The sequence below is a fragment of the Dioscorea cayenensis genome, chromosome 16 (genome assembly GCF_009730915.1).
Source record: "Dioscorea cayenensis subsp. rotundata cultivar TDr96_F1 chromosome 16, TDr96_F1_v2_PseudoChromosome.rev07_lg8_w22 25.fasta, whole genome shotgun sequence".
NCBI classification, from domain to species: Eukaryota; Viridiplantae; Streptophyta; class Magnoliopsida; order Dioscoreales; family Dioscoreaceae; genus Dioscorea; species Dioscorea cayenensis.
In genome coordinates this window covers 21,551,309-21,575,070 of record NC_052486.1, presented here as the reverse complement: position 1 = coordinate 21,575,070, position 23,762 = coordinate 21,551,309, and the positions used below count along the sequence as shown (strand labels likewise).

Sequence of the window (23,762 nt, the reverse complement as noted above, 5' to 3'; positions counted from 1 at the left end):
ATTTAGATATTACAATGCAGTTGGTTTTAGATTAATTGCTACATCAAACATTTGTCAGAAATGAGAATTCAATAGAAAAAGTTGTAAGAGTAGATTGATTAGCGAGCAGGGAGATGTCCTAATCATACATGAGATATCAACAAATAAATTTGGTTGTTCGAAAAAAACAAGAGCTAGAATCAGACTCTAGTTTAATTTTTCAGTGACTGCCATCAGTTAATCCGCCTGCAACGATGCTGTCATCGATGGCTTTCGGGCCACCGCATGATCTGGAGACGGACTCGAAAAGCTTTTCGATCTCAGGTGCACAGTGTGTGAATGGTCTGCTCCAGAAGCTGTATCTTGGATTCTGCTTCAATTGTAGTAGTATAATCAGCCATCACATACACACACAGATATATAGAACATTTGGAGGATCTTTTACCTTGATTAACTCAATGAAGGTGATCAGCAATCCCCATGGATGAGGTCGATTGACGATGAGGCGTTCCAACAACACTCGAGTTATCTGCTCCTGGATAATGTCCTGCGCCCAGAAACCAGTATGTAAGCTTCGGAGTTACATGAATGGACTTATTTATCCACAAAAAAATTTAAAAGAAAGTTGTGATTGATTCTCTGAAATGCAAAACTGTTAGTAAAAGGCATATCTAATGTAAGCAGAAGCAGATATAAATAATGTGAGAGTGATAAAATGTGCCTAGATTGGATAATAATAATAATACAATTACGAGGAAGGAAAAATTAGCCACAAATGTGTGTGCCATCATCTAGGACTGACTGGTAGTTTCTCACCTGGGTAGCCTCTGCGAACAAGTAGAGAAGGACAAAGGAGAAGTAATGTGTATGGTTGTTTGGATAGCGCAATTGATTAGCGACTGCATTAAGGAAAAGATAGCGGCCCTCTGTATCCAAGCTCTTGATTAAACTTTGGAAAATATCCATGGCAGCACCGACGAGAAAGATATCCATAGGTGGGTTATGAGTCATTTGGGGTGTTGGAGTGTGCTGTTGCAAAGATTTGCTCTGTAACTGCTGGATTGCCTGCAACAAGTGAAACATTAATGATTAAATTATATGGCATGCTTGCTAAAAAAAATTAGAGGAAAAAAATAAAAACAGATTATGACATGCAGCCAAATACAAGCATGTAAAGTATAGTTGTAGCATAATTCACAAAGTCTACAAATGATGAAGTCATAAATGTTCAACCTCTGAAATGGTCATTCATGGCATGGTATACTACAAAAAAATATTTACCTCTGCCAATTACATTCAACCTTAACATTGTTGTGATAAATGTAAGCACGTGCCAGGAATAACATTTAAAAAAACAAAAAAAAAAGTCGAACAATTAAAGTGTCCAGAATATGTACAGCTCTGAAAGAACATGGTCTCACTACAAGCACCTGATTCTACACAATTAATGACAGCAAGCACGTAATGATGACTACGAACAATGATGGTTAATGGGCCATCTAAGCAAACAAATTTCAAATTTACTGGAGTACAAATGTTTGTAAAAACCTAATTTGAATTGAATGATCATAAGCCTTTCACACTATAAAATTTGCTGATACAGGAAATCTTAGCACTTGAGTGCTACTACTACAATTTCTTAACAAAGAGACTGCATCCGAAAGAGTAATCAGTGTGAAATAAAATTTACCTGCATCCCCACATACAGAACAAGAGAATTTATCAGGGGGACATTGTACCGAGTCCCTGCCATGTTTGCCTCGGCCTGAGGAAGTAATAACCTCTGCTTCAGTTCTGTCAAGAAAGTTGATCCATCTGGTCTTGTCTGAAATTTTACAATTAAAGATAGAATGATTTAGAAAAATATAACAGAAGTGAAACCTTGAAAAAATTCCAGTAAAACAACATAAAGTACAAACACTTTGTAGAATAGTAAGGCACCGCCCTTGCATAATTAATCAATCAACCAATTGAGCTCAACAGAAGCAACATTCATGATCCAGTGTGATGGATCAAGGACCTCAATAACAGGGAAAAGCTATAACATTTGTGTTCAATAATAATTAAGTCATTTAGACCTAGTTAATGGATGAATAATACCTTAAGATAGTCATCAATATCAGCCTTAATCTGCTTAGCTTTTAAAGTGCTCTCAACATCAGAAAGAATGCGTGGCGACAGGCTGATTTCAGCTAACAAATCGATCTGCAGTAATATATATATATATACCAGATCAAAAGATAGTTTCTATGCAATAAAATCAAATACAATAACAAGCTAAACCCACCTTTAAGTTGGGAGTTGAGGGATCAGGAAGCCTCATGTTCCTTGGAAAAGCACTGAGGATGACATTACGCATTTGGATACAACTAGGAGGAATCACATCACAAAAGCTGAAGTGATAATCACAGAGGAACTCAGGAAAATCATGCAGCAACACAAGTAGCACCCTCAAAGTGCCCTTGTACAAAAAATGAACCTGCAAGGAGAATATTGAAGAAAGCTAGTAACCAATCAAGGGCACTTCCGAGAGAATATGTTCTAAATTATCATAAAAGACTAACCGGCTCTCCAAGCTCAGCATTTCTCAAATATGGCTCCATGAACTTGAATAAGTCTACAAGCAAACGCTGGACAAAAGGCCAGCCCTTGGGAGAGTTGCACATCAGCAGTTTTGGCATGAAACTACGATGGCTCACCAATTCAAGCCAGGCAAAACTGAAAAGTGCATAAATAGCTTAGAGCCAAACCTCAAACAGGCATAAGAATGAGGCTGAAAACCAGATGATGCAAGACAAAATGATTTTCAGTAGTTCATGCTAATAATGCTGTAAAATGAGCTATAGTAAATCTTACATAGCAACTTTAAACAGCAGAATGCTACAAGAGAAAGTGTAACAATGCAAAAGTAAAAACATAGGTAAAATATGTTCTTCACTTGAACAAAATTAATCATCCTATATACTAAGACCAGGCTGAAAGCAATCAGTATACATGGTGCTAACAATAATATCAACAAGTGTACAAGAATTGGTTAGTTTGTGTATAAGATCATTTAGTGTAACCCTTGCAATGACATGGCTGGAAAAATATGATTTTGGTTTAAACAATGTAGGCTAAAAACTTCGCAATTGCCAGTCCACATGATTGAACATATATAGTGAAGAAGAGTAACAAGGCCCAAGGGGTAAAAGGCTTGACATCAAGGTAAATAGAACTTCTAAGGAGCATCTACATGGGGAAAAAGCACAAGTAGGCCCATGTCAGGAAGACATCAGATTTAAATAAAATGGCCCTTGTTCATTATCAGAAGAGGCAATTGGCAATATCTGCACAAGGCTAACTTCAATCTAGTGCAAACCAACTAAAACAGATTGCTAAAATGAAGGAGAAACATCACAGTAAATCTATTCATCTCTGGAGAAATAAGGAAAATGATGACTCAAACATAATTAACAAATCTAATTTTAAGAATTATTGCTAGATAGGAGAATGTGCTAACCTCCAACCAGGAACTTTTAAAGGTTGCAATGCATGAAATGTGTTCGCAAAAGAGGTCAACACCTGAAAAGAAAGAATTCATTAGGATTACCAAAGAAGCCAAAAGGCTGCCGATTGATCTTTTGAAAACACTTAAACCTGGAAGTTGGCACCATCAAGGACCGAATCTGGAGAAGCCAGGTCCAAAAGCCAGTTAATAAACAACCTGAAATATGGCCTCGGGTTGAAAAATGACTTCTTTTCTTCTGCATCCCTTTGAATCACTCTAACAGTCACCGATAGAACCTGACCATGAAAAAACTAATGAACAAAATAGCAATGGCATACAATGCTCGTGAAAGGAAAAATGAATGGAAACCAAATCCCACCTTAGAAAGAAGAGCAATTTTACTTGGCCCATGATCCATTGAACCAAACTAAGGACGAAAACACCAAAAGAAAAAATTAATAACAGAGGCAATAAATCGCCATACGATGCAACTTGTTACAGGGAAGCAGCAGTCTGTGACTTGACAATCTTACCTTCAAAATTGCAACTACCAGCATTGCATATGCATCAATTGCAGTAAATGTGAGAAGCAAGGGTTGTTGGGCAGATTGAAGCGACAAGGAGCCTGTGGTAATGGCCTGCTCAGTAGCTAGGCAATGTGCAACAGAGATCTCCTGAAACAAATTATAAAGTTAGCACAAGGAAAAATTTTCAGTATTCTAAAACTTAAAGAAAGAAATTCCGTCACCGTGAGAACACGGAAAAAACTGTCTGTGATGTCATCTCCCTTGAGCAAACCTAAGTTGCTGCAGCTGTGAGATGTAATGGGAGCACACTGAATCATTTGTGGCTGGTAGACTTGAAATTTTGCCCCATTCAGCGAAAAGCTGTGAAATCTTTTTTTTTAAAAAAAAAAAAATCAAGACGCATAAACCAGTACGCATAAGCAATAACTAAAATTTGAAAGATTGCTAACACACATAAATAAATTACACGTTGAACCTATTGCCTGTCATTCTTTACAAACTGTAGTTTACTACATACTGATAGAATAGTAAAAGATGCATCTGTTGGGGCAAACTAAACATTTATTTACATCCCAATTATAACCTCAGAAGCAAAAGTCGGTACCCTTGAGGGTATCATTGTGCTTTGTTTGAGAAATGTATAAGCATACAGCAAAAGAAATAAAGAAAAAAAAAATCCAAACACTGGATGATAGACATGAAATTTCAAGGATATTACACGAGCAGGAAAAAGAGACCGAAAATAAATCATACTTGGTATGGCTCAAGACAAACACTTAATTTTTTTTTTGCTTTCTAGAAGCTATGCTCAAATAGATACTTATGCAAGAAATGTTGCGAAAGGAAAATAGTATTATACTGGCAGCAATAACCAAGTGTAGCCCCAAAAAACAATACCACATCAAAAAACAATGAGGTTGAAAAAAAATTGGCCTGACAGTCATTAACAAGATCTCTTGTAAGGTATATATTACAAAAATAAAAAGCTTAAAACAACCAGGTCAGCTTCACCCATAATACAGCAATAAAAATAAAAATAAAAATAAATTTTTAGTCTTAAATAACGAGATCATGTCGGTGCATAAGTTGGATCAACAAATATGCCATGATGTCTAGTTCATTCCCATGCAATAATAAAACTATAACCCATCAGGATTCTCACATCCCTATTTGCACAGATAGGACCAAAAGTTTGTGTGATTTCAGTGAGATCACAAAAAATTAATTAAATAAGTGAATTTATCATCCCCCCAGGACGAGAGAGAGAGAGAGAGAGAGAGAGAGAGAGAGAGATCAAACAAAAGAAAGCTACCGGAAAAGGTGTTACAAGATCTTTACAGATACTTAAGTGCAACCCAAAGTATGAGGCTCAATAAAGAAGGATATGAGAATTAGTATATCATGAAACTGTGGTGACTTTCTAATCAATTTTTAATTTATTATTCACAGATGAAGAATTTCCTACAAATGAGTAAAAGACAGGATTAGGTAGTATATTAATAGAATTAGGGTTATCCATGTTTCTGATTAGGCTTCAGAGATGGGTAAATTAGCCAATAAAAACACCCAGAATTAGTGCATAGTGCATCATAATTAGGATACCATGAGACCGTGGTGAAGTCGTATCAATTTCAGTTCACTATTCACAAATGCAAAGTTCCCCATGCACAAGTAAAGACAATCAAGAAGCATCTAAATAAAATTATGGCAGTCCATATTTTCTATCATGTTCATGTAATGGACAAGTTAATTAAAAATAAACCAAAAAAGGACAGTATATTGGTGAAACAGGAACAGAAGGACGTAATATATGCAGAAACCTGATCACGGAAACCAGCTGGATCCCCTACTGTTGTCTCAGTAACACTAGACTCCTCTGTGGTGGTTGAGACGCGACCAGAAGGAACCTATTTTATAGAAGAACTCATTTAATCGACAAGAAAGACATATAGATGGGCTGAAGAGTAAATTTCTCATATTGATGTAATGAATTGACCTTTCTCTCCTTGGACTGCTTAGCCTTCTCTTCTTTGGTGACAGTAAAGTCAGACAGGGGAGTCAGATTGCCAGTGTTATTCCTGCAAATCTCTACCAACTGTTGCAATGATTCTGGAGATCCGGGCCTCATTGCTAGCTGAAGATTCCAATGAAGAATTTACATGAGAACAAGAATGGTTATCAGAAAATTTTCATAACAAAATGATATGCATGCCTTCGCCAATGCATCAATTAGATTGTGTAATTCTGACATGCTAACTCCAGATTCCTGAACAACCAATTCTTCAACAAGAGAAATGGAGAACTCCAAAGCAGCTTCTGAAAAATGATATTCACAAAAGTTAATTAAACGACAGTAAACTCTGAATGGCAGTTCAAGTGCAATGAAGCTACAAGCCAACTAATATAATGCCTAGAACATACTATTTCTTCCTCCATCAATAAGCTTAGCAAGATGTACATTGTACTCCGCAAGATTTAGCAAATCAGAACGAATAAGAGAAATTGTTATCTCTGTATTGAACTTCCGCTCCTCATCTGAGTAAATCACCTACACAGCAGAAAGAAAAATAGCTATTTCACACATCACTCACCCTGCTGATATCTGACCTGAATTAATATCATGTACAATAAAAAACCATGACTAAGCAGTTTTCCTGAAATAGATTAAGAGAAAATTGGCAAGCCCCAAACATTTTGATCAGTTGCTTGCTTAAAAGGCAGGTATTCTCAGTGAACAAAGATGATGTCGGCCAAAAATTAAGGAAACCCATATATAATGTCAAGCCACAAAAAGGCAACAGGATGCAGTTAACAACATTGTCCTGACTTTAAATAAAGCCCGTTACTAAGCACAAGGACTGATGACAGGATTTATTCAACTAACACTATTTTAGAAGAAATGGCACACTTCATGGCTAGCTATTCATGGATCTCGCAAACCTAACACTGAGCTACTCAAATTTTTTAGATATATTAAAAAAATCATTTTATTAGATAACCCCTGATTCAAAAGCCAATTATTTGCTACCTAACTATAAATTGGTTGGAAATAGAAAAACAATTTTATGCCAACTTAAACACAAGAGAATGCAATAACCGCGTGATGGCCGGATACTATTTTAAATTTCTCACAGACATGCACACAAGTAGTAATACCCATTTTGAAGAGGATCTGCAAATAGTACATATATTAATACTTAATAGTGGATCAGCGAGCAGTACATCTTACCAACTCCAAGATTGCTAGAAACCAGTCTTGCAGATGCACATTTTAATTAAATAACAAATAAATTATTTAAAACAAAAATGAGATACAGGCATTTGCAAAAATCAGGAACAACAATTAAAATCAGTTGTGCATACCCAGCTAGTCAATTCCTTGACAACAAGCTTGCAGACATCCCGTATGGCAGATAAAATAGCAACATGCGAATTGATGTGATGAGCATTGGAGGCATTCTCATATAAACTCTTAAAAACCTGTTCCATTGTTAAAATTTAAATTATGTACACAGTGAACAAAAGGATAGCATATATTTTTTTCTCTGTTGAATATAGGAGAAGGAAATATACCTTCTGAGCCACAGCTAAAGCAGCTTCATCTCGGCTCACACATCGACGTATGATATCAGGCACCTCAGCAACCACACCCTAAACACAAATACAATCATTGAAGTTGAATCTAAAAAATAAAAATAATAATTAATTAATAATAAAACAGTCTAAGCTTATTTGTAGCTGAACTGCCACTAAAAAAACCCCAGAAAATACTTGCATGCTTCTGAAATTTCCCCAGTTGCCATTCTTAGAATATCCTTATGTTCGTTCAGTTAAAACTATCCAACAGATATGTTGTTAGTTTGACTATTATGCCTATATGTTTTTGTAACTATATGTATCTTCTGATGGAATAAATTTATAGTGACATCAATAAGAATTCTATTTTTCCACAACCTTGATAGAAGAATGTACAGAAATAAACAATAATAAAATAAAAAAGTAGCAGACTAGATGAATTAAAAGCCGCTGACCTGAATTTCAGCATCTCTGGCTTCTTTAGCAATCAAACTTTCCAACTAAACAGAAACAAAATATAATTGAAATAAATGAAATCAGAATCATCCACAAGAGAAATAAGAGTTAAGATTATTGATTAAAATAAAATATATTACAGATAATGAATAAAGATTACAGAAATCTCCGAAGACTATACCTTTTCTGCCACTAGCTGGTACTTTTCTAATGCCTCCCTGGCAGTTAATAGTGATTCAGATACCGCTGTTCCCAACCGTTCCACATTAGTGACAGGTGATGGAAGCACAACAGCTCCAATTTCCTATAACCAGATGAAAAGAACATGAATCTGCATGCTGATCTAAAGTAATAATTAATCCAAAAAATGGCAAACATAAATGAATCCTGACTTTTGACACATTTGATGCTTCCAGGTGCAATTCTGAAGCAGTAGCAGCAACAGAAAATGAGGACATGATAGAACTGACTTCAGCACCATGCTGGACCATAGCATCACTAGTCCCAACTTGGTTTGAAGGGACACTGCATGGAATATACCATATGGATGGTTATCAGAAGTTCACACACACACATCCCAATTCATAGATTCATACAGAGAAGAGAAAAGGAAAGACCTCAGAAGATGCACTGAACTACGATCTGATTCCTCTGGAAGTGTATCCAATTGCTGACCCATTGTACTGAATCCAGGTGCTACTTGTGCAGATGAGTACAGGTTGTTCGCCTGACCCGCATTTGAACCATAAACACGAGGCAGTGAAGAACCGGCTGAGTCACCAGCAATACCAGGCAGACCGGCACGCATAACATTCGTACTCTGGCTAGATTGATTCTGCCATGTTCTGACAAAATCCTGGCAACAAGAAAGGTTAGATGTATCAATACTAAACAGAAGTTATTCAGCCTGAAAATCATAAGTTTGCAGAACACCCCCACATACCTTGTAGACTTGCATTTGCGCAACAGAGAGATGACCAGGTTTAGGGCGAAGTGCTTCCGGAATTCGAGCAAAAGGACCTTGAGCATATGTACCAGCATCATAGTACGCAGAGCCAGTAGCTTCCCTGTGTTTCCTTAGAGACGCAAAGGCAGGTGCTATCTCCCCATCAATCAGCTCCACAGCCTATAAAAAATAAACATAAGAATTAACTATCAGTGTTAGTTCTTCACATGAGATTGTTCACTTCATGATGACAAAGCTATGAAAATCAGATCCAATCACCATTCAAGTCATTGTTTTCTCATTCATAAAAAAAATATCGGTAATCAATCTTGGGCTTACTACGCATGTAATACAGTATATGTGAACCCCTTAAATGGTTATAAAAGATTTAGACCTTTAAAAATACTACTATAACCTCACAGACATATTAAATCAGTTTATGTTAATTAACAGCCAAACAAAAAGTTTTCCAGCAAGAGGCACATCTTCAGGCAGGTCTAATTCAATTAACCAAGAACTAAAACCAACATACAGTGCTCAAAAACAGACGACTACATGCTTCACTGCTCTCACACTAGAACTAATTTCAGATGCAGCACATTCTTGATTCACTGTCCGCTAGATCAACAGATATCATGATGTGGCTAGTGAAGATGCAATATGGACAATCTTTCGCTTGATTGTCTGTTCCATCATCAGTTCTTTATGATAATTACCGCACAAGTAAAGAAAAGCAGGACTAGCTTTGACCAACAATACTGCAAATTTCAATTTCAAAATTCTAGAAATTACAGCATTCTGAAGAGCAAATCCACAACATAATAAGCCTATTGTTATGTCAAGATACCAATAAAAATAGTCAATTAGTCATATTGCCGAAACTAAATAAACAAGTGTTCATCAAACAAAACAATGGAAGAAAGAATTGGAAAGGATAAAAATAAAAATAATTGAAAAGGATAAAACCTATATGCCACTGGAAAACCAAGAAGCAGCAAATCCACAAATTGGTGTTTTTTTTAACATATCAAATCAAAAACACCTTTCAACTTCAAGTGATTATCAACTTAAAGAAAATAAAGAATATTAATGAAGTCTTTGAAATAGATATGGAGTAGTTTTCTGAAAAATACAATTTCCATAAACAGAGGAAAAGTAAGTATTTCAAGTGAGAAACTGATTATAAAGTGAAAAGGTACCAATAATAAATAAATGACAAGGTAATAAGATGCATCATCTATAGACCCACAAAAATTAAGGATTCAAAAGGAGAACCATAAGTTACCTTCGCAGTAGCAACATTCTCAATAACTGCACAACCAAGGTCAAGATTATCTGTTGTAATATTCTGCACGATCTGATCAATATCAGTAACAACATTCAAGGCCTGCAGTACAACGCGGAGGTGACTTGAAAGTGAAACACGAAGAGGTTCCTGTTAACACCAAAAGAAGAAGATTAATCTAACAAAAAAATTAGTAAATAGATAAATAAAAATTTATAGGGCAGGAATCAAAAAATATATTAGAGTGCACACAGAAGAAACTGGCAAAAGAAACCTATCACCTTGTCTGGTTATCCAAAAGCAAAAAATCTTAAACCTAGAATCACATGCACAAGATACATAATAGTAGTCCGAATATTTGAAGCAAATAATAAATTATTGAAGTATCATTTTGAGTGTCAATTACATCTAAACAAATCTCGACATCCGTATGCTCCATATGACCCATCTTCCTTTTATTAGCAGGGTGGCATAAGGTAAAGCCACTGAAGCAATTGCTTTAGGTGTCTAAATTTTAGAGGCCTCATTATTAATTTCAAAGTCTTAGAATTTTTTACAACCTCATAATCATAATTATGACAACAAAGACATCAATAAGCCGCCACACTCAACTATATAGGATCAGCTATATGAATCCTTCTCTTCCACCTTACTTTATCAATGACCCAAAGACTAAAAAATAAACTTAGGTCTGCTATATTTTCTGCTAAACAATTTTTAGGTCTACATTTCCCTATTCTACAACCTTTCACCCAGAGAGCTTCCATTTTTCTTATAGGAACATCTACATATTGTTTAAGGACATGCCCATACCATCTTGATCAATTCTCTCTAAACTTGTCAGTAATAAGTCACTCCCAAACTATTTTGAATAAAATTATTCTTTAATTGATCATTTCCTATTAACACCTGACATCCATCTCAACATTCTTATTTCAGCCACATCAACCCTTTGAATATGTTATTTCTTAAATTCCCCAACGTTCTGACCCATACAACATAGCTGACCTAACAACGGTTCTAGAGAACTTAACTTTCAATCAAAGAGGTATTCTGCGATCATATAAAACTCCAAAACACCCTTTATTTTACCCGTCCTGGCTTAATCTTGTTTGTGAAATCTTCTATAAGTTCCACATTCTCTTGAATTATAAAGCCTAGATACCAAAAACTTATACTTTTACCAATCTCATTACCATCCATCCTAGCTCCTATCTCATTTCTACTTGCCTTATTATTAAAACTACATTTTAAGTATTATGTTTCTACCCTACTTAACTTGAAACCCTTAGCTTCTAAAATTTTTCTCCACATCTCCAGGTTCAAATTGGCACCTTCTCTACTTTCATCAACTAAAACGACATCAGAGGCAAAAAAAAAACATACACTAAGAGATCAGATCTTGAAAATGCTTTTCAGTTCATCTATAACTAAAGCAAACAAGTAAGGGTTCAATGCTGAACTTTGGTGTTGACTTAATCTAATTGGGAACTCTCTAAACTCTACCCCCTACAATACTAATGCTAGTGATAAAACTATCATACTTATCTTTAATAAAAAAATGTACTTAAAAGGCAAAGAGTAACCTTCTTCCTCTATAGAACCCACCAAAAAACCTCCCTAGATATCCTATCATTTGTTTTCTCTGGATTAATAAAGATCATATGCAAATTTTTCTTCCTATCCCTATACTTCTCCATCTATTATCTTAAAATATAAATTGGTTTTATAATTGACTTTCCTCGCATAAAACTAAATTGATATAAAAGGCACTAGTTTCACATCTCAACCTTTACTTATTTCCTTTCTCCCAAAACTTCATAGTGTGACTCATAAGTTTAATTCCACAATAATTATTGCAACATCGGATATCACCTTTACTCTTATAAATGGGTACCAAAAGACTCTTATTTCATTCACCTAGAATTTCCTGAAGTTTTTGTATCCTATTAAATAATCTAGTCAACCATGATATCTCCTTACCTCCTAAGGAGTTGCAAAGTTCTAGTGGATACCAACCTTAGTATTATTAACCTTCAAACGCTATATTACTCTCATGATCCCAATTAAACAACTTATAAAAGCATCCTCTCCATCTTTCCTTAATCTCATCATCCTTTTCCAGCACTCAATTTTCTTCATCTTTTGCACACCAAACACTCCCTAAACCCCTCTTTTCTTTTCACTAGCCTTAGCTAACCTATAGATATCTATTTCTCCTTTTTTGAACCTAATCTAGCATACAACGTATCATAAGCCTTATAGTTAGCCTCATTCACGCTTTTGGCTTCCTTATTGGCTAATTTATACAACTTAAATTTTTCCTCACTGGCACACCTATTCTTTTGTCGCGTCTTAAAACAATTCCTCTTAGCCTTAATTACCTGATAAACATCTTCACACCACCACACTCTCAATTATTGCCACCTACATGGGCTAATCTATCTTCAAGCACCCCAGGTACTTCTGTGGCTACCTTTCCAATGCAATCACAGATCGAATTTCCATATACGATTTAAATCAGATTTTAAGTTCCACAGTGTGATCTCTTGAGCTTCCTTTCGAGACTCTAATACCTTATCACCTTTGAAGTTCCACCATTAATTCTAGGGAAGACTCTTACCAACATATTCGTAACAGACTTCCTCAAACCTATATCAAACACTAGCAATCTATATTAAGTGGTGACTTTCTCCGGGCATCTCTTTGCAATTTCTACACATCGATCTATCAATTTTCCTAGTAAGAAGAAAGTCAATTTGGCTCCAATTAAAATTATTCTTTAAAGTAATTAAGTACTCTTTTCCTATATAAGGTATTAACTAACATATTATAAGCCAAAGCAAACTCTAAAATACAATCCCCTGAATCATTCCTATTACCACAGCAGAACCCACCATGAACCCTCTCAAAGCTTCCAACCTCTCATTACATGGTCATTTAAGTCATTTCTTATAAAAACTTTGATAAATTAAAATTCTTTTTAATTAAATGCTTAATCAATTCTATTTCTTTTCTTGATTAATTTTTTAGAATTAAAAACAGGCCCCTTCCCGGCTACTGGATCACTCCAGTGCTTCGGGTACTACGGACCCTCTGCCTAATCAAGTTTTAATTTTTTTTAATTTAATCTTAATCAATTCCATATCTTCTCTTAACTAAATTTTTAAAATTCATAATTTTCGCTTCATAGTCCTTTTCAATAGCCTATGTTTGTACTTTTTCAAAACTAATCTAACATTCACCGTCTTTATTGCAAATGGAAGTTTTCTTATATTGCTACTCTTTTAACATCTAATATGAATATTTGTTAAAAATAAAATAAAATTCAATTTTTTTAATAAATAAATTAGTGACTTCATTTTGAAATTTGCCTTTAAGCCTTTACTTATCTTGGTTTACTAGCTAAGAAACTTAGAAACATATAGATGTTTGGGTCTGAGCTTCTAGATGTTTGTTTCTCATGTGAAAATAAAAGGAAGATGGATACCTTGCAAGTAACATGCGCCAAACTTCCAGCCAATGCACCCACCATCATGTGTGCAGAACGCAGTATGACTCCATCATCAGACTCCATGGATAAGTCCTACGATTTCATTTGACAAGGCTTACTACAATAAACAAGCCCAATAAAACATGGAAGATTTAAAATAAGTGAGAAATGACAAGAACCTTCAAAACCATCTCCTTGGTTGTTCGACTTGCAATCGTTACACTGCGCTGTATAACAGGAGACACAATCTCCCTGATGGCCTTATCCAAAGACATCTGAATAATTCTGCACATACCAGAAATCACAATGTACAAACAATTTATTTAAGAAACATGATATTTAAAATCTGAGTGACAGATTTTAAGGTAGAAATTTAAACCTCTGAAATTGCAACTGCAAGCCCATAGAAGTAAGCTTTGGATTGACATTGATATATGAATCATAGTTGCCAATCAGTGGCTGAAGCTGCAAAGGCATACATTCACATATTCAGAAAACTAGATTTAACCAAAAACACTCAGATGTTAATAGGGTATGCACCTGACTCAACGTAAATGGTGAAGGAGATGATGCAACTTGAGTCAACCCTTGACCAGATGAAACACGTTCAGGGATCATCAGGGTCCCAATTTTGTCATCATCCACAATAGTGCTTGAAGGAAGGTGCACAGGAGCCGTATACTGCATGGACCACATGTAAAGAAAGGGAAGTGCAAATCGTGACTGCTGAAACACTCGCAACACAAAAAACCAACCTGATTTGCAAGACTTGGGTGACCTGATGCATATGATGTGTTATTCACCTCCTCAACTTGATTCAGAACAGGTACAACTCCAGGCTTAACCTCTGCCAAGACAGGTGGCTGAGCAACACTAGCATCTTTGTTTGAAAAATCAGGGTTCCCTTCAACTTCACGAACTCTATCCTTAAGAAGTGAAGTAGGTTTGACATCTTTCATATCTACACCAAGATTTTTAAATAAAACCTACAACACCCAAAAATAGACGTGTGGGGGGTTAGTGAGGATCCTAAAACATCAAGGCCAAGTGTTGGGATACATACCTCTATGTCAAATTTCAAGTTCATTTTGAGGTTTGGTAAATTATATATCTCAGCAAGTAAACCGAGGATGCCCATAGTCCAAGGATTTGGAGGCTGATATGCTAAACTATATTGGCATGGCTCCAAAATCTACAAAAGGGGCAAGTTAATCATAACCATGATAACCAAAAACATAAGAGAAAAACACAGACTTTAAAGAGAGCAAACCTTCGATGTAAATGGAATCACCGCAATCATCAAGCCTTTCTCATAAGCCTAGCCGCACAAAGGGTTAAAGAGAATATAAGCAGAGCAGGAGAGACAAGACATCATTCAGCAAAGTAATCAAAATCTTACTTACCAACTATTATGCACAATCAATTCTGATTACAGCATCAAATATGAAATATCCAAAGCAATAAAAATGATCAATCAATACTGAATATGAAGCTACCAAAATCCAAACCATGGAAAATAAAATAAAATAAAAATTACAAGATTCCAAAAAGGATGGTATTCAAGCAAAAATCTATAAAGGAATTTAACTAGTTATCAAAACTATTGACCCATAGAATCAAAACCAGAGGATGGAGCAAAAGGCTAACACATGGAATCAAAGCAATGAACAAGTAGAAAAATAGAAGGCGAAATATTGTACCTCTATAATTAAGACTTTTGGATCTATTTCTCTGGCCAATAATGCCTGATTTCTACCAATCGTGAATTTGCCAAGCCAGCTACCAAGATTTTTAAGCAATGAACGTTCCTCAGAACTTGATTTTATAAGATCTGATCTCAAAAGAACCTAAATGAAGCATGAAGACAAAAATCATCTTTTGTACAGTATTCATGAAAGAAGATTATTAAGCTGTGAGAAAGAACCTTGCAATTCTCATATGTAGCTTTCACAATTTCCTTATTTAATGCTCTAGAATTGACTCTTTCAAGAAACTTCAGATAAAGATCATGGAAATTTGGTTCAATGCTTGCTCTGCCAAAAATGATTTGATTAGTAATATGAAATTCGATGTGCAAGACAAAATTTTTTACGAGGGTAATAATAAATATCACACCAAAGACTCATGATTTCAGACCTTTTCATAACCATGTACTGCGCAAACCAAGCATAGTATTGCTCTTTGAGAACCTCAGTAAATTCTTTTGCTTTAGCATCCATATTAGTTGTGGAGATGTTATTGATCATGAACAGAATTTTGTCTATAACTTCTTGAGAAGGAGCCTAAATCAACAAGAAGAAATTAATCATCTCACAATTTGTAGCACAAAATAACAGAAAATCAATGGAAAATAAGAAAAAAATCAGGAACCTCAATTGGTGTCTCCCTTCTTTCAGCTGCAGCAACTAGTGTTTCAATGTTTAAAGCAGCACCAAACCCCGTGCTATAAGATGGTTGGTGGCGGAGCATTCCTTAGAAAAAATATGATAGCAAAATTAAGGCAATCTTCATTAAAATAAAGTAAAAGAAAAAAAAAAAGGTTGCTTCTGTTGTATTGTAGACTACAGTTCACATAATCATAGTCTTTTATTTAAGCTTCTAAAACACAGAGAAAGGCATTCCAGTTTCTATAATGCATCCATAAACTCCCCCTAAAAGAGGATAAATTTGACATTGATACTAAACACATATCTGCAGCAGAATTTATGCTTTAGCACCACAATGAAACAAACCCCATAAAAAAGAGCCCTCCTTATGAAGACAAATATATCATGCACATTACCTGCTGGTGTCATACTGCGAGAAGGGCGAAGAAAGCCAGGCGAGGATACCGTGGAAGCTACAGTCAAAGAATGCTGAGAGGATGAGGTCTGCGATGACTGCGTAGCTGTGGTCTGCTAATGCACAAGGGGGAAGAGAGAGAATATTATATGCATTGAAACATGAATTGATAGAGAGAAAAGAAGCGGACGCAATTCTCTTATATAAGATCAAATACAAATGCTTCATACCTTCTGGCTGCTAGCTGAATCAATGGGAGTTGAAAGCAGAGATGACTGTCCAGTATGAGTCAAGAGTGGTTTTGAGAAGTTTAGAGAAGCTGCATTTGCTTTAAGCCTGTCATCAAGATTCCTCTGCTGGAATTGGGAAAGAGGGAAATTGCTGCCCAGGCTGTGCTGAGCCTGAACCTATCAACTGCCATGAGGACTCAGACACCTACATCAACCAAAGTGCAAAATGAAATATACATCAATATATTAAAATAGGTTTGTGCATGTACTTAACTTTGTCCACATCAGAAGGCTAAGTAACAAATTGCCATGATTAAAAGTATTTGATCATCATTGATTATAAAAAAAGACAACTTTTGACAAACATTTTATGAACTATTCTCATCAAGGGATTTGCTTCCGCTGTGCCCCTCAAAATTCTTCCAGAAGGTCGCAAGCAAGATTGACATTTACATTTTTACCCTTTATGTTTAAACATGTCCGATCGCAATGTCACTGTGATGAACATGAAATCCTGTGCACTCAGCAGCAAGTGCTCATGCAAACCCAGCATATGTGGCTAGTGGCAAAGAAGTACATGTCTAGGGTTCTGCAGAACTCGGCTCTGAAATCATCATCATCTAACACTAGGAAATTTCCTAAGAAATTTCCTAGTGACAGTTAATTATGTGCTTAAATTCATTTAGCAAAAATAAGAATTGCTGACTGGTTTAATATAGAGCAAACTGGCAAATTCATTTCCCAATGCTAATTTCTACTCAACCAGCCTCAAACATTCACTTGTCATTAACTTGCAGCCAATTTACTGTCTTCAGCCTTTTCTCCACAATAGGAAGTGGCAGAATTTTTGAAGTAAAACTAATTCCCAAAAGTGCTATGATATGTTAATGTATTATAACCCATACCTCCATATTTTCCCCAGAAGAGGCCAAGGAAACCTGTTGCTGATCAGGAGGAGGAGTGTTGGACCCAGTTGACTCTGACTGACTCGAAGAAATTCGTGCAAGGGCCCTCTCAATGACTGCAACTAAGTCAGCATGTGTTCCACGCAAATGAGATATCTGCAAAATATGATTGCAATATTGTGGCCATTCTACCAAACGATCCATGAACTGCTCCAGTGCCTTCGTACCAAAAATAAACATCTGCATGGAATGAAGCTCTCAGATGCACATATCTCAAAACCAAACCTAATATAGCAGCATATCAATACAAAAAGACCACTTACTTTGGAATCTACAGATTTACGAAGTGCATCCAGGACTCCCCGTAGAGCAATACCAAGGGCAAGATGAGTCACAAGTTGATGCTTTATAAGGGAACCTGTTTCCCAGTGCACAGAAATAAACAACATGAGTAAAGAAAATGCAAAGAAAAGCTAAACATGCAGATCTATTGATAGTGAGTGCAATATGACTAAGCCTCACCAAAGAGAACAGCAGCTAGCTTGAGCTGTTTGTCAGGGTATTTGGGGAAGAACAAGTACTCTTCAAACAGATTTGCAACTATGCACTCAAAGATTGACTGTTCCCTGTATGTAAAATAGAATTAAATAAAGTACAATACAAAGATCATAAAATTGGCAACTCTAAAGCGTGTAATCTTTTGCGTACTGAAGGTCACAGGTGAGACAGTTGACTGAGCTAGCCGCTTCAAAGCAGCTCAGAATAGCACAATCATTCAAGAGATGGCAAAATTTGCACAGAAAAGCAAAAATAACCTAGAAGCGGCTGGCGAGGTCAAAGTTTGGTTAGGCTTGGCCAGGCTTGGTTCTCATGAAATTTATTCAAGTGCACCATCCATCCATACGGCATACACATAGCATTATCACCAAAACTACAGGTGTTAGATTTCTAGTCAACTTGTGCAAATATTGCCCATGGTTCTTTTTTTCAAAATTCTACCCAAATCAAAATAGTAAGACCAATGTGACAGTACTTAAGAATAAAACTAAACAATGAAAAACTAACAGGACATTCCTAAACACGGGGTAAATTTGGGAGGGTCCATCACCACCTTGCTAAGGGCTTTTTTTCACCTGCAATATTTGTCATGAGTTATACTCATAAAAGTACCCTTAGAAATAAAAACAAACCTCTTCAATAAATTTATCACTTCATTCCATATCAATATTGTGGTACCAACTCACAGAAAACTTTGAGATTCTGAATATCTATCAAGTCATTGATGAATTTACTTAACCAAGGTTGGCCAAAGTAATACAAACGGTAATAGCTACAAATAGAGATTAGGTTTATGTCAATTTCAAGATGAGGGGAGAACAAATGCCCATGTCAGTAGAATCTGGTTGCCTTTATTCAAACCTCTGAAAGAACATTAAACAGTAACAAACAACTTGCAGATGTATGAAAGATTTTCTAGCATCCTCTTAGATTATTCTCAGTGCACATGAAGCACAAAGAGACTAGAGGAAAACTACCAGTATAAAGTTACTGTAGATGTGCCGAATTACACTTCCAGGGAGAATACGGAAAAGGTTACCAGTATAATATTGAACATCAAAAATATGATGCAGAGGTTACATGATTCCATGTTAACCTTATTAATGGTGCTAGATACAACAAAGAAACTACAAAAAATATGGGCAAGCACAAAACCTAAAGTAAAGAATATACCAAGAAAACGGGCCCAATGGACAAGTGAATTTTCTAAATAGAAAAATAATTTAATTATTTGATCAACTTAATATCAGCTAATTAATGTACCTCTTCTCAGGAGATTCTTTAAAACGTGCAAGCATTTGGATCATGGCATCTATGCTCAACTCTCCAAAAAACATTTGATGCAAATAAGAATTTGCCACTGCTTCAATATCATCGGAACTCCCCTCGGGTTTTGCAGAATCAGTGGATACTGAACTTTGGGTTCTAGGATTAAATGCATCCTGCAACTTCTTCACTTCTTCAGTAAGCTCAGAAGATGTAATTTGCCCACAATGAACTTGAAGAACCTGAATTTTAGCGTGAGCCACATTGAGAGACAAAATTCATGATGTATTTGGTCCAAATAATAAAAAGCACACGGCAACAAAACCTTTAGAAAAATAGAGCATGTCTCCCGAAAATTATTCACAACAGTAGCAGCAGAAGAATGAAAAGAACTGTCAGGGCCATCATTCGCTGCATCACAGATCACAGCCTTTAAGAATCCAAGGCAAGCCTGGGGCCATAATGCAGCTCATCAGCCATAACGCTTAGACAATGAAACCGTGCAGAGAACACTAAACACAATTGTAGTCTAAGATATGAACTTGTAAAAGACACATATATTACCTCAAAAAATCCATCTTTATGCATACTCATATTATCATCCAACCATTTCTCAAGATTTAGGTAGTCCTTCTGAGATGCAACAGCAGCCATTTTAATGCTGAACAGAAATGGTGCAGCTTCCAAAACCGAAGACAACATCTGCAGGAGGCACAATGATTAACAACAAGCATGAACATCAAATTCAATGAGTGTATCGAAGTTAATAAGAACAACAAAAGAAAAGGAATGATATGTAACTCAATTCACCTTTTGCACACTTATTTTCAGAAACCTACTCAAGGCCACACTTGGAAGAATACTGCTACTATCATGACAGTTAAAAGACAAGGAGCATAAAAAATAACTCTACACGCAATCCGTGAGAAAATCAGGTGATACACACTCAAACAACATATTCATCAATAAGATCTTAAGTAATTGCTACATGCATATTATTATTACATAAATTCCATTGATCAACCATCCAACCAAACTCAAATGCAATAAATAACATATTCATAATATATGGCATTAAACATTTCAATTGATAACCTGTGTGAGAAGTGTAATGCAATTATACATGAAAAATGACAACAGTAACACTTGACAATTTTTCAAATGAATTGTACAGTGGTAGTCATCGGATGCGCATGATGAACTTTTACCTTGAGTTCTTGACAGATGTCCACAACCCTCAAAAGGCTGTTTAGGTCAGCAGTACACTCGTCCATGAATCCCCGCAAGACAAGATTAGGATTAACTCTCCACAAATGGTAAATGGTATTGTTTTTTGCAGAATCTTTTAGAATTATTGGAAACACCATGGAAGACACTTCATACTGGAGAAGATTATACGCAGTCTGTAAGGAGATCAAAGCAATGTTAAATCAGGGAGTTCCCAGATCTAAACAAATGTGATTATAATGAAGCAAGACAAATATCTTACGCTGATTTGTGAGGTTCCAACAAGTAAAACTTCAGGGCAATGATCAAGCGGGTATTCAAGTATCACTCGAACAGTAGTAGCATGCCCCCTCTCAGCGAGTTGGCATAAAATTTCCAAAAGATCTATACAAAACCATGCCTGGTTTCCATATTCATTCAACCGGTGTACCGAATCAAAATATGCCTGCAAAACAACAAAAAAAAAACATCATTATTTATCCATACAGCACAATTCTAACAGAAAAAATACAGAAACAGAATAATACCATCTTCCTTGGAGAATGTTCAAATGTGAACACATCAGGCCGTGCAGTGACAGCATATCTTATGAAAGATAATTGTCCTTCCACATTCTCCCAAACAGATCCACAGATGGCATGAAGAGGAAATGGATCCTGATGATTCATTTCACAATTTAGATACATTTTTCAAAAGAACTATGCCCCCTTTGCAGAGTACAATGATAGAGTTGAACAGACCTGGCATGCAATATTGTATATGGAGATTAAAAAGGAAAATGCTGATTCATCTGGAAGAAAGAACCCCTCATGATCAAGATTTTCCATAACACGTATCCAATTTGTTTTAGGAGCCTGCATTTGAGACAGGAGACATAGCTCATCTTCTGAATAGTATCACATTAAAAAAAAATGATGAAGATGGGATGATGAACTAACAAGGTACTTGATCGACTCAACAAGAACATCAGCATTCCAAGAGTTAGCCCATGAAGAATCACCAGCTGAGATGCTATCAAGAGCTGAACAAAATGTTAAATGATTGTTCTGAGCATCTTCAAGACCAGTATGTGTCCGGCTAATGGTGCCGAGTAACTTAGAAATTGTTATCTCATTGAGAGGGAGAAATTGTGACAAAATTTCAGTGCAATGCTTAGTATTGACTGTACAACCATATCCCAGATCCCTTACAGTATCAGCCATACTCATTTCTTTTTCTATTTCCTCCAGAATAGCATCAAAATCACTTTCTAAATACTCATCAAGTAGATTCAAACTCCTGCAGAAGAGGAAATAAAGCAAGAATTCAGTATTTGCACATTGAAACCACAGAAGCATATGAAGCATCACTAAAAAACTGAGACAAAGGTACCTTATAGAGTTGTTTGCTTTATACTCATCTGTGAACATTGGAAATAGCACAGACAAAGAACTCTCTTTGAGATGTAATAAAGACAAGATTTTGGTAAAGGAATCCACAAGCTCTGAGAGGCCCTTGGTACGATAAAGGAACATGAAAATTTCCTGAATTCTCTCATTGGATAGAGTTGAATCGGAATCCGCACATAATATTTCAAGCTGAGCAATGCAAAAATTTTGCCCTAAAAGATGATAATGGCACTAATCAATATCATGAAACAACAAAAGTGGCACTAACAAAGAACTAGAAACCAATACCATGAAACCCAAGGGTTCAGAATTGCAATAAAAAGAACTCACCACCCATTTTGAAATCCAGATTCTCAGATTCAGACAAAGCAAGGCCAATTCCAATTTTTTCAACCGTTGAAAGCTTCAATGCATTAGAAATATTTTCTAGAAACCCTTCTCTCATCACAGTAGTTCGGAGTGCTTTCACAAAATACGGTAGAGAAATTTGGCCTGGACATTAAATATCTTAAAACAGCAGCCAAAATATGGCACTTGAGCTGCAAGCTCTGAACATCCCCAACATCAATATTCATTTGTTCAAAGCAGCATTTAAGTGCTAATAAGCCACCTTCACTGTAATCTTCTACAAACTGCAGGATGAACCAAACCAGCAACATTTTTATAAGCTACCTTTGATGCTTGATATAAAGATTAAAACTTCATAGAAAATTGACATAATTAATCAATAAGCTACTCGACATATATTCTTAACTAAGCATCTTGCTTAGAGAAAAATTCCTCGGCTATGACCATTATAACAACCAAACCCTTAAATGGAAATGTTTGCTCCCCCTGACCAACGCTAATCTACAAGTCATCTAATTGTGGAAGCTTCAGATATGCCCCCTCTGAGCATACCCAAACACTTTCTAACAATCTAGGTCATAATTGCTCAAGGATCGAAAACACCACTATGCCCCGATCGTGCACAACAATCACACAGTAAAAAAAAACAATTTACGACATAAATTTGAGATTTGCATCAAATGCAAAGAACAAAACCCAAAAAAAAAAACAAAAAAACTAAGAAATGAACACAAAACTGCAGCGAATGACCGACAAAGCTCGGCAAGGTACAAAGAACCCAAATTTCACACATCCACACACAACACCACGGCAGACAAGCCACAATCTAAAGGGCTTTGACTACGATTCAACCAATCGATACCAAAAAAAACCAAGACGGAGAGAAGAGGACCTCGCAGAGCTCGCGGGATATGTCTTCAGCGTTGGAATCAGTGAGTTCCTGCAGCCGGAATCGGATGTGTCCCACGATGTGGGATGGTAAGGAAAGCATGGCGGCGGCGATGGACGACGGGATGCGGTGAAGATCGGCGGCGATCGAGGGTTTTCGAGGACGAAGGCGGCTTTGAGGGAGAGAGTTGGGAGCATAAGGGGTTTCGTAGCGTTCGGAGAGAAGCGAGAAAAGAGGAGAAGGGGTTGCCTTTTATAGTTGGATGTCTGGGTGAAGGTATTTGCGGTGAGATTAAGCGAAGTTTAACCTAGACAGAATCCGAATCTCTGCGTACCTTGTGTCATTGATGGACGGTGTGATTAATGCCTTGAATGGAATGATAGCGAACTGATGGTGCACCGGGTGGTGGCTGGATCAT

General features: G+C 36.3%; 2 protein-coding genes across 2 annotated transcripts; both read right to left on the bottom strand.

Annotated features, from left to right (window-relative positions):
* Window positions 1-7: 7 nt before the first annotated feature.
* On the bottom strand, window positions 8-16,936 carry LOC120279077 (CCR4-NOT transcription complex subunit 1-like). The gene is given in 38 exon segments (XM_039285929.1): window positions 8-349; window positions 425-526; window positions 796-1,044; window positions 1,670-1,804; window positions 2,080-2,184; window positions 2,267-2,458; window positions 2,544-2,697; window positions 3,482-3,543; window positions 3,619-3,765; window positions 3,849-3,896; window positions 4,003-4,143; window positions 4,218-4,271; window positions 4,273-4,365; window positions 5,817-5,903; window positions 5,993-6,130; window positions 6,209-6,312; window positions 6,418-6,544; window positions 7,360-7,476; window positions 7,570-7,647; window positions 8,028-8,072; window positions 8,210-8,332; window positions 8,421-8,553; window positions 8,646-8,884; window positions 8,972-9,154; window positions 10,260-10,409; window positions 13,750-13,845; window positions 13,932-14,037; window positions 14,132-14,217; window positions 14,293-14,433; window positions 14,508-14,738; window positions 14,816-14,944; window positions 15,023-15,070; window positions 15,453-15,599; window positions 15,677-15,785; window positions 15,889-16,034; window positions 16,123-16,223; window positions 16,535-16,646; window positions 16,764-16,936. Coding segments are annotated over 37 exon segments (4,509 nt in total). The 5' UTR covers window positions 16,548-16,646; window positions 16,764-16,936; the 3' UTR covers window positions 8-199.
* LOC120278634 (CCR4-NOT transcription complex subunit 1-like) lies at window positions 16,876-23,762 on the bottom strand. The gene is made up of 16 exons (XM_039285368.1): window positions 23,697-23,762; window positions 23,348-23,593; window positions 22,542-22,739; window positions 22,091-22,338; window positions 21,658-21,997; window positions 21,460-21,573; window positions 21,247-21,375; window positions 20,982-21,164; window positions 20,701-20,895; window positions 20,057-20,194; window positions 19,818-19,943; window positions 19,490-19,734; window positions 18,191-18,294; window positions 17,992-18,086; window positions 17,669-17,908; window positions 16,876-16,968 (listed from the first exon to the last, which is right to left on the bottom strand). Exons 1-16 carry the CDS (start codon window positions 23,760-23,762, stop codon window positions 16,876-16,878), a joined length of 2,760 nt encoding a protein of 919 aa, XP_039141302.1.